This window comes from Sinocyclocheilus rhinocerous, unplaced genomic scaffold (genome assembly GCF_001515625.1).
Source record: "Sinocyclocheilus rhinocerous isolate Xijiao unplaced genomic scaffold, SAMN03320098_v1.1 scaffold917, whole genome shotgun sequence".
In the NCBI taxonomy this organism is placed as follows: Eukaryota; Metazoa; Chordata; class Actinopteri; order Cypriniformes; family Cyprinidae; genus Sinocyclocheilus; species Sinocyclocheilus rhinocerous.
In genome coordinates, this window is record NW_015632721.1 from 96353 (window position 1) to 108693 (window position 12341).

Genomic DNA, 12341 nt, shown 5'->3' on the forward strand with positions numbered 1-12341 from the left:
ATATAATATAACATAGAACAATTTAATTTGCATTTTGCATTAAATTTTCATTGAAATCGTTTTAATTGTTTTAATGAGCAGATTCATAATTCGGAATTCCACATGGAATTTTTAATGCATTAAAATGTTTTAGCAAACATCTGTAGGTAAATACTGCTTTTTTTATTAAATATTACTTTTTAAATATTGCTATTTATTATTTTTTTATTAACCAAACAATATGCAAATCTGTGAACAACTTCACAACAATTTCTTTGATTTTACAGTTGTTTACAGCTATTTTCTCTAAAACCAAATGTATAAATTACACAAGTTCTGATTAACTTGAGTAATTCGTATATCTGTTCTAGAGAAAATAATTTTTTAATAATTTCATAATTCTTTATGGGAATAATAAGTTTCCCCTTACCATAATGAAAACTATTACTGTAACTAGATTTTCACTGTTTTTACTGATTCAACTTGACTACATTGACTGTTTGATCAAAATTATGGTTCCTCTTGATTAAAAAAAGACCCTTTTAAGTGATTTCAGAGGAAATACATAAATACAGAGATACATATTAGTAATTGTTTAAAAAAAAATTATACAGCTCTAAGTATGAGGATCATTTCTGTATAATCTCAACTTATTGAAAGCAAAAATGAACTGTACGGAATTAATATGAATCATGTCTTAATTGTAGTTGCGTTTACCTGCAGACCAGACCAGCAATGAACAGTATGATTGAGAGCACATCCAGAATGTTCCACAGATCACTGATGTACATCTTTGCTTTCCTCCGGAAACCAGACCCGTCAAAGTCATGATAGAACTGCGGCATATCAGAGTTTCAACGTACAAAATAACAACATGATGGGTGAATAATTACAACTTCACCCTAAAGAGGTATATTTCCTAAGGGTGGAAATTACAGCCCTGTGCGGGACTGTTTTCTTCCGCTCCCGTGATTTTTGTGTTGTACATATATATATACAGTATATATACAGAGCTGGGTAGATTAATTACAAATTGTAATTCGTTACCGATTCCAAATTGCATGACAAAAATTGTAGTTAGTAACGTAATCCATTACATTACACATTTTAGGTAATGTAATCGGACTACTTTGATTACTTTTAGATTACGTTTGACCAAACTCATTTATCACATTGATTTAAAAAGGATAATCTTGTACCACAATGATAAAAAATACAAAGACCCGGTTTCACAGACGGGGCTTAGACTAAGCCAGGATTAGATCATAGTTCAATTAAGACATTTAAGCCATTTTCATAAACTTGCTTAGAAAAAAAAACATTACTGGTGTTCATCTTGAGATAAAACAAAGGCACTGATATATTTTAAGATCAGTCAATGCAAGTTTCTTTCAGTTGAAACAGCTCAGACTTACATTTTAGTCTAGGACTAGGCTTAAGCCTTGTCTGTGAAACCCGGGGAAAGAGTAAGAAAATATATTCCATTTGTTTACCTGCATGTCATGTGACCACTAACCAACGTCAGAGAGCCGTAAACATGCAAATGTGTTACTGAATTATTAAAATATTTATTTTAAAATCTCAGAGGTACTTCAAGTAAAAATATTAGGTGAAAGAGGTTCAGATGACAAAAAAGTTTGGGAATGCCTGCATTACATGTGAATAAGAAAAAATGTGAATTAGTGCATTTTAATGTGTTTGAAAGACAAAAGCCTTCCAAAGACATAAGAATACATGATTAAATAACCCTCTGATAATTCAAATAAAAAATGAATGTGTTTATCAGTAGTTGATGCAATGTTGAAAACACTTCTTAAAATTAAAATGATTTTTGTAAATCCAGTGGTCAAATGCTGTCTTCCACAAAACTGGACTTTCTGAATGCATATAATTATTATTATTTTTTTAGAAAGGAACATTTCAAAGATGAAATAAGGAATTAGGGAGAATCAATAAATTATGAATAATTTATTGCTATTGTGTGAATAATATGTAATCCTAAAATCAATAAAAAAGTAACTGTAGTCTGATTACGAGTATTTTAAAATGTAATTTACTCTAATTACAAGTACTTAATTTTTGGAATCTGATTACATTGCATTTCAGAAAGGCGGGGCATAGAGTAGAAACAATAATGTACAGTATGTGGAAAATAATGTGTTTTTTTAACGCATAAGCACATTGCATTACACCAAATACATAAAATAATGTTCTTTTTAGCAACATCGTATGACCCCTTTAAAAAATCTATATTTTTCTTACACTAATGCATCATTTCACTTCAGAAGGCCTTTATCAACACCCCGGAGCCATGTGGAGTAGTTTTATGATGGATGGATGGATGGATGCACTTTTTTCGGCTTCAAAAACAGGGGCACCATTCACTGCCATTATACAGCTTGGAAGAGCCAGGACAATTTTAAATATAACTGCGATTATGTTCGTCTGAAAGAGGAATGTCAGATACGCCTAGGATACTCTGAGGGTGAGTAAATCGTGAGCTAATTTTAATTTTTGGGTGAACTATCCCTTTAATTTACTCATTCAACCTACATAAAAGTTAATAAATGTTTGTGGGAATTTCTATATTTTTATACAATAAAATATTGATACTTGGTGTTCATGTATCGATACATTATTGCCAAGCAAAATCTCAATACCAATACCAGTGTTGGGGAACGTTACTTTCAAAAGTAATGCATTACAATATTGCATTACACCCTAAAAACGTAACTAATTGCATTACTTAGTTACTTTTTATGGAAAGTAATGCATTACGTTACTTTTGCGCTACTTTTTGTCACCTGGCCTGGGCTTGCTCTGTTGGTTTTAATATAAAAAGTTCTGTTTTTGGCAAATGTAAAAGCCCTTACTTGCGTTACTTGTAATAATACCACTCAATACAATGCTGTATTGATTTTTTCCCCCACAAAACTAGAAAAGAAGGTTTATGAAGAGAAACTTTGTTACTTTGAGGCTGGCTTGATATAATAACATTATTGTAGACAATAATTAAATAAAAATTTTAACTGTTTATTTAATTCATAGTTTAAAATATAGTTAAGTAAAATAATAAATTAATAAATATTTTTTAAATGGAAAAATAAAGAGACTTTATTGTATAGGCACAAAGAAATACATAAAGCCTTCTAGAAAGTTTGTAAAAAAACAGACAGATATAGTATCAGTATTCAAACAATATAATTATCACGGACTATAGTGTGTGTGTTTGTCTCACCTGTCTAACCTCCTCACACACCAGCGAGGTGAGCCACACGTACAGCAGAAGTTCCCTCCACGACGGATAGGCCTGGAAATCAATCATGAGCACCACGGCAAACAGCCACAGGAAGCCAAAATATGAGGCGATGTTCCAGTAAAACTTGACTTGAGGCGACGTGAACAGACTCATCAGACGAGACGAGCAGTTGAGAGGCTTCAGCTCAGGCTTCTGCGAGGAGCCGCTGAGACACAACAATTATCACTCCTTAGTGAGTGAGATTTCAGACAGATACATATTTTAGTATGCTTCTACATGCTCACATAAGTTTGATACATGAACGTAGATACAATTATTTGTGACCCTGGACCACAAAACCAGTCATAAGGGTCAATTTTTTGAAATTGAGATTTATGCATCATCTGAAAGCTGAATAAATGAGATTTCCATTGATGTATGGTTTGTTAGGATAGGACAATATTCGATATTTACGGTAGGAAATTTACAAAATATCTTCATGGAACATGATCTTTACTTAATATCCTAATGGTTTTTGGCATAAAAGAAAAATCTATAATTTTGACCCATACAATGTATTGTTGGCTATTGCTACAAATATACCCCAGCGACTTAAGACTGCTTTTGTGGTCCAGGATCACATTAATAATAATAATAAATCTTTGTAATATTCATAATGAATAATTGTTCTTTAATATGCTAAAGATTATTTGGTTGTGCATATTGGTTATGTAATAATAATAATATTATTAATAATAACTTACTATGAATATTACATGAAGATAATAATAATAGCAACTCATGAAAACTGCATAAAGACAACAACAAAAATAATCTTTTTGTAATATTCATAATGAAGAATTGTTTTTTAATAGTCTATTTTTTTATTATCATGTCAAAAAACAAAAATAAAATAATTAAAACTGGTTGTGCATATTGGTTATGTAATCATGATAATAATAATAACTCATTATGTATATTACATAAAAAATAATAATAACAATAATACATTATAAAATAATAATCACTTTATGTAATATTCATAACGTATAATTATTTTTAAGTCTAAAGATGGATTATTATTGTGTCAATAAACAAAATTAAAGTAATTAAAAATTGGTTCTACATATTATGTAATAATGATAAAAACAAAAAATAATATTATATATAATATATAATAATAATCATTTTATGTAATATTCATAATGAATAATTGTTGTTTAACAATCTAAAAAAAAAAAAAAAAAATTAAATTTGGTTCTGCATATTGTTTATGTAAAAATAATAGTAATATTTATTTGTGCAATATTCATAATGAATAATTGTTCTTTAATTGTTTATAGATTACGTATTATTGTGTTAAAAAACACAACAATCGCGTTTGGTCTCGTACTGTATCAGTCTCGTGCGCTTTGCTTGGCCATTTGTTGTGATAAACATGAAAGTGTACGGTAGCCGAAAAGTGCAAAGCAAATCACAATTCTGAAAACAAAATAACAAATTACAAACGCAAATGGACTGCTTTTATTGTCCTCATTTGTAAGTCGCTTTGGATAAAAGCGTCTGCTAAATGACTAAATGTAAATGTAAATGTAACAAATGATTGAAATATAAAAAATGATCTGTATGATGCTAACATTAGTTTAATACAATGATTGAAGGGATTGACTCATGCCTTTAAATGCATTCGTGTGAATGTGGCCCGAAGATGCTCAGAGTTTGTGCCTGTAACTCAACTAACCGGTAATGCCGTTTGAGTTTGATGTCTGAGCTTCCAGAATAGACTGAATCCATGGCCAGTTTCTGCTGCTCCGTCCTCTCGGCCTGTCTCTGGATGTCTTCATCCCGTCTGTGAGAGTTCAGTTTAACATTAAGAATTAAAACACCACTTATATGAAGCCACTGTGAATCACTGAAAGTCATGGTTTGTGGTGAAAGTGCATTTGCAGCTTAATTATTCAGTGCAGCGCTGCCATCTGATGGTGTGTGCATGTAATGACCCATTGACATGACTTCAGGTTTAAGTACTTTTAATAATGCATTTGATGAAAACGAGTGTTTTTACCTGAAGGTTAGGAAGCCGGTGTAGATGAGAGGAAAGAAGATCATGCAGAGCAGCACTTTCCAGTGTGGATTATCCACAGACAGCTCTCCACACCAGATCTGAGTCAGCAGAGCCTGTATAGAAAACATAAAAAACAACAGCGTTCACAGGTAGTTTTATTATTTCGAGCGAATGGTTTGCATGCATTGCTTACCTACCCTTTCACAGACTCCAAAAAATATATTTATGCAATCTTTTAGACCACAAAACAACCTTTTAATAATATATAAATAAAATTTCATCAGAAACAAAAGCAATACTTTTTGTAGAAATAAAATAAAAATAATATTATCATTATTATACAATAATATGTATAATATTATTAATAATAGCTATTATTTTATTGTACAAATTATTGTTTTGTTATCTATGCAATATAATAATAATAATAATATTTGATAAAAATATCTTTATGTAATATTTATAATGAACAATTGTTCTCTAATATTCTTTTATTACTGTGTCAAAAAACAGAAATAAAAAAGAAAGATAGTGCTGCATATTGGTTATAATAATCATCATCATATAATAATCCTTATGAATAAAAAATATGAATTAAATAATAATAATAATATTCGTTGATAACGTTTCTGATAGATAATATCATGTTTTTTGCTGAATGTGGTATCCTGTCAGCAATAACCTGTCCGTGGGCTTTTTTGATTACTGTCAGTTTAAGTGCCAGTGATATAGTGTTGCCAGATATTGCTATGAAAACAAATAAAAACCGAAAAATAAATAGAGAAAAAACCAAAATTAGTGCAAGTAAGGTAAGACAAAGATATCGCTAACCCTAAACTGCAACTTCCCACTTTATTAACTTTCTAAAGTGTCAAATTAAGTTGAAAAGACGAGTCCAAAGACGCTTATAATAGCTGGATCTGGCAACACCCTCACTCACAACTCAATCCTCATTCACTCCACCAAACGGTCTAAACTGATTATACATGCAGACACTCATACGAGGAGTTTTAAACAGCAAATTAGTCATTCAGAGAACATTTTATTTTTGAACATGAAAAATGCACCGAGGTCTGGACCTCATAGCCATGCAGGCAGCCCGATCAAAAGTTCAGTTAAACAATCATAAGGACACCACACAATAGTCGAGTTTTTTCGACAAATGTTTTTAAAAATAATCTCCTTTTGTGATCCGAAAAATGAAAGACGGGAATATGGCATTAGAACATCACAATGGTGAGTAAATAATGACTTAATGTTCAATTTTGGGTGAACTATCCCTTTCATACGCCGAGACAGGAAAGCCATTTATATTTGTGAGCCTGGAGTCTTAAGTCGCTGGGATATATTTGTAGCAATAGCCAAAAATACATTGTATGGGTCAAAATGATTGATTTTTCTTTTATGCCAAAAACCATTAGGATATTAAGTAAAGATCATGTTCCATAAAGATATTTTGTAAATTTCCTACCGTAAATATATAAAAACTTAATTTTTGATTAGTAATATGCATTGCTAAGAACTTAATGTTGACAACTTTAAAAGCTTTTTTTCAATATTTAGATTTTTTTTCAACCTCAGATTCCAGATTTTCAAATAGTTGTATCTCGACTAAATATTGTCCTATCCCAACAAACCATACATCAATGCAAAGCTTATTTACTGGTTTTGTGGTCCAGGGTCACATTTCTCAGTAGGACACTGGTAAGAAACCAGCTGATGGGTTTGTTCACCTGGACTCCAGAGTGAGCGATGAAGCTCTTCGCGTCAGCTTCGAGCGCGAGCCACAGACAGGTGCTTCTGCCCCACGACGGAGAGACGCGGATCAGCAGCTTCTGCGCCCGCTGCACGTCCCAGCTGTGACACTCGCTGAACACACCTGAGACAGGAAGACACCAGCACAGGGTTAAAGGTCACAGCTCTGCTCAGAGGACATGAGGCGATGTGTGTCGGCTCGTACCGATGGCTTGTTTCTCGTAGTGACTGGCCAGTTCTCTCATTTCCTTTGCCTCTTCGCTGTCGTCCTCTCCGCTCTCCTGCGCCAGTTTCCTCAAGATCTTACTGGCTGCCAGAGCGGCTGCGATACAGTCTCTGCACTGCAAACACAACACAATACTAACTACAACCGCAACCACACTGACGCTATTCAAGAGAAGATAATTATCTTTTTAAAGAGGTTCTATTATGCTCTTTTACGAAGTCTTGATTTTAACAAAGTATTTCACTATAAATACATTACAGTTGCTAAAATCATCAAATAGCTTTTTCCTTAATCAGTTTAATTATGTGAAGTATCCAAATGCACTGATTATTATTATTATTATTATGTTTCACAGCTATATGAGTTTCTACCACCAAATGAAGCAGAAAACAAGTAAATGTGAATCCTAAAGTGGAGCGTTCATCACAAATCACTGCTGTACCTGCTCCCAGCCGATCTCTGCCAGTTCTGTGTTATTCTGCACGACGGCCCAGAGGAACAGATCCCGTCCCGGGTCCCAAACCGTGTCTGCGCTCCACTCTTCACCTGAACACGGCAGATCCACCAGGCCTTTGGATGGCACCTGAAACAGTGAAGAAAACACACCGACTCTTCTGATAACCGTTATTCTAGAAGCTTGTCAAAACATGTCCAGGTCAAAAATAAGTCATATTAAATTATATTTTGTACAAGATGCCTACTTTAGAATCTTTGAGATGCATTGTGAGTAGTGCTGTCAAACGATTAATCGCGATTAATCGCATCCAAAATAAACGTTTTTGTTCTAATAGTGTGTGTGTGTGTGTGTGTACTGTGTATGTTTATTATGTATATATAAATACACACACATACAGTATATATTTTGAAAACATTTACATGTGGGTCAAAGACGTTAAGATGTCCGCATCAAAAGAAATTTACAAAAGTGATTATATGTCCATAGAAAGCACGTTAAATGTAAGTAAAGTGTCTACTTTTAAGGTTTCAAATAAGTTTTTGGAGAATAAAATGTTAAAATTTGGATGAAATAATTTACATTGTCATTCAGTGTAACACAATATTTATGTAAAAATTCAAACAACATGCTTATTCTGACATGTACATATTAAAATATATAAAAGAATAAGGGAGCTAAATTGATTTTTGTTGTAAATATGCCAAGACAAGAATGTTACACTGAATGAGTGGGTGTCTTCTGTAAATCAGGGAAAAATGTATGATATTTATTTTTTGCTCGGAAAAACAAAAACAAAATTGCAATTAAATTAAACAGAAAACAACAAGATAATTTTTTGGGGGGGAAAAACAACAGTAATTTAAAGCAGTATTACACTTATTGTTTTTATGCTTAAACCCTTTTTCGTCTTTGACCCATGTATTTACATGTATATATTTATATTCATATAATTTATATTATATATAAATATTTTTAATATATAAACATAACACTTTTTTCTTAAATATATACATGCATGTGTGTGTATTTATATATACATAATAAATATAAACAGTACACTCATATATGTTATGTAAACAAAACTTTGAATGCGATTAATCACGATTAATCATTTGACAGCACTAATTGTGACATTATTATTTTCATGTCAATTAATAACTTATTACATTATCAATGTAATATCATAATTTTTGTCTTGTTTTCAAAGTTTCAGTTTTAAAAAAGAGTTTGTTCATTGAAATAAATCTGAAATAAAAGAACATAGAAATATTATATTAAAGACTTTGAATGTTTTTAAGGCAACGTTTTTAAAATGTTAAAATTTTTAAATGTCGCCTTGGAAACAAACTGAAATAAAATAAGTTTAGGTTGAAGTACTAAAATGACTAAAACTGAAATAAAAATAAAGCTAAATAGAAATATAAAAAGCATAATACAACAAAAACATGCATAACAAAATTATTAAAAATAAAAATAAAATAAAAACATTAATAAATTTTATAATAGTATATAAATGCTTAAATGTAAATTAATAACCCATTTTCATAATAACATTATCAGTTAAATGTAATTATTTTTGCCTTGTTTTCCAGTAAAAATAACATCATTAAAACTAAATTTACACGAAGACATTTTTGTTAGTACTGAAGCAAAAACCATTGCAATCCTCAGCAGTGTTGTTATTGTTAACTTAAACTAAAACTATTACAATTGTTTTCGTTAATTGAAATGAAGCTTAAAAACTAAATGAAAATATAACTATTAGCTGACAATCTTGAAATATTTCTCTTGAAATTTCAAATTTTAAATATTGCCTTGGCATTTAAATTAAATAAAAAAGTTGAAGTTCTAAAATGACTAAAACTAACAACAAAAAATAAATGAAAGTTAAATAGAAATATAAAAATACGAATAAAAATGAAAAATTACAAAATTACTACTACTGAACTAAAATTAAAATGGAAAACATAAAAATTAAAATTATTAATAAACACTTGTTGAAGTACAGTATACACTCTTAAAAATAAAGGTGCTTCACGATGCCATAGAAGAACCTTTTTGTCTAAATGGTTCCATAAAGAACCTTTAACATCTGAAGAACCTTTCTGTTTCACAAAAGCTTCTTTGTGGCGAAAGAAGGTTCTTCAGATTATAAAAAGGTAAGAAAGAGATGGTTCTTTAAATAACCTTTGACTGAATGGTTCTTTGTGGAACCAAAAATGGTTCTTCTATGGCATCGCTGTGAAGAACCTTTTGAAGCACCTTTATTTTTAAGAGTGTACTACAATAACACTGCTGTAATATGAAAAAATAACAATGTATTAATTCAATTTAATTGTATTTATATGTCCTTGTTGCTGAGCTGTTCTTAAACTTGCCATCAAACGGACATCATCTTCGGTCATCTTGTAGCGTGACGGCTCGTATAACGGCTGAGTGAAACTCCCCAGCAGGTGGCGCACTTCTTCAGCCACGTGACTCAAGGAGATCTTTGTGCTTCCAGGCGGCGGCTCTTGACCCCTGCGGATTTTTCCACCCTGGACTCTTTTAGCGAGTTTGCGCAGGAAGAAGCAGGCGGGCAGGTGGCCGTAAAGCTCACAGAGCGTGTCCTCATGCTCCAGAAACTTCCTCACACACACTCCATTCTCCAGCAGGAGACGCACGAACTCAGGTTTGTCTCCCACCAGCGCAGAAAAGATGGCCGGATGCAGATCACACGACTGAGACGAGAAAGATATGGAAAAAACATAACCACAAACTCAACCAGGTCACCCTAGTGTATTGCTATTGACTTCTAAGCAGGGTTATTATTGTTAATTAAAACTAAAACCTTTAAAAAATAACATTTTATTACTTAAAATAAACATTAACTGAACTTAAATAAAATATCTAAAAAATAATAATATTTTATATCTATTTGTCAAAGCAACATTTCTCATTTTCTTTTAGTTTAAGTACTAAAAAAGGAAAAAAATAATAAAAACTATATAGACATGTTTAAAAATCATAATAATAATAATGAAAACACACAAAATAATTACATTTAAAACGATAAACATTTTCATTCAATGAAATGAAATAAACATTTCCTGAAATAAAATAAATTACAAAAATTGTCAACTTATTTTATGTCACCTAGCTGCCAAGGCAATATTTCTCATTTTCATTTAGTTTAAGTTGAAGTAATAACTAAAATGTATAAACGTATAAACTAAAAAAAAAAAAAAATTTTTATAAAAACCATAGACATATTTTTTAAAAACTAATAAAAAAAAAAAAACAAAATTACAAAAATATTAACTAAAACTTCAATACAAAGAAATGTCATTACTTGAATTAAAATTAACATTAAATGAAAGAAAATATTATATTATATCATCGCCATGGTAATATTTCAAATTTTTGTTTAGTTTAATATATATATATATATATATAGACATATAAAAAAAAAAAAAGACAAAAACACACTACAAAAACATTAAAACTAAACTAACTTTAAAATTAAAATAAAAAAAAACTATATTATACTAAACTACCAAAACTTTAAGTACTAAAAAAGGAAAAAAATAATAAAAACTATATAGACATGTTTAAAAATCATAATAATAATAATGAAAACACACAAAATAATTACATTTAAAACGATAAACATTTTCATTCAATGAAATGAAATAAACATTTCCTGAAATAAAATAAATTACAAAAATTGTCAACTTATTTTATGTCACCTAGCTGCCAAGGCAATATTTCTCATTTTCATTTAGTTTAAGTTGAAGTAATAACTAAAATTTATAAACGTATAAACTAAAAAAAAAAAAAATTTTATAAAAACCATAGACATATTTTTTAAAAACTAATAAAAATAACAAAACAAAATTACAAAAATATTAACTAAAACTTCAATACAAAGAAATGTCATTACTTGAATTAAAATTAACATTAAATGAAATAGAATATTATATTATATCATCGCCATGGTAATATTTCAAATTTTTGTTTAGTTTAATATATATATATATATATATAGACATATAAAAAAAAAAAAAGACAAAAACACACTACAAAAACATTAAAACTAAACTAACTTTAAAATTAAAATTAAAAAAACTATATTATACTAAACTACCTAAACTATAATATTGTATCAATGATACTAAAATAACACAGCTTCTAAGCTTGGCTTGCAGTCGTATTTCAAAACAAGTTAAAACAACATCTGCAGTGCACAAACTTGATGTATTTCAGCAAATGTTAATGAGCATAATTTTATGTGGCGTGTACAAAAGTTTCCATTTGATCCACTAGTTTAGTTTAGTTTGTAAGTCTCTGTGATTGTGGTAGCTTTTGCGTTATTTTAACCCACCGTCCACTGGCTCTCCTCGGTGAAGATCTCGCTCTCGGCGATGTCGACCCGGTTCCAGGCCACAGCGAGCTCCAGCTGTCTCTCCCACGACTGACGCCCCGCGTGTTCATCGCTTCTGGAGGCTGAGGTGCAACAACATCTGTGTGAGGTTTAACAGTTCTTACCAGGGATGCGCCGATCCAATATTCATATCGGGTATCGGCTCCGATAGTGCCATTTTTCTCGGATCGGGTATCGGTCAGAGAGGGCCGATCCAAA

The 12341-nt window shown here is 30.8% G+C and overlaps 1 protein-coding gene across 1 annotated transcript in view; it reads right to left on the reverse strand.

Annotated features, from left to right (window-relative positions):
• The window catches only part of trpm2 (transient receptor potential cation channel, subfamily M, member 2), a gene marked incomplete at its 5' end in the record, with an annotated part of 36480 nt that overhangs the window by 15773 nt on the left and 8366 nt on the right, over window positions 1–12341 (reverse strand). Inside the window, 9 exons of the mRNA XM_016555864.1 lie at window positions 697–815; window positions 3218–3443; window positions 4959–5066; window positions 5283–5395; window positions 7016–7161; window positions 7243–7378; window positions 7706–7846; window positions 10099–10440; window positions 12084–12210. Coding sequence (XP_016411350.1) covers window positions 697–815; window positions 3218–3443; window positions 4959–5066; window positions 5283–5395; window positions 7016–7161; window positions 7243–7378; window positions 7706–7846; window positions 10099–10440; window positions 12084–12210 — 1458 coding nt within the window. The remainder of the gene's footprint in view (window positions 1–696; window positions 816–3217; window positions 3444–4958; window positions 5067–5282; window positions 5396–7015; window positions 7162–7242; window positions 7379–7705; window positions 7847–10098; window positions 10441–12083; window positions 12211–12341) is intronic.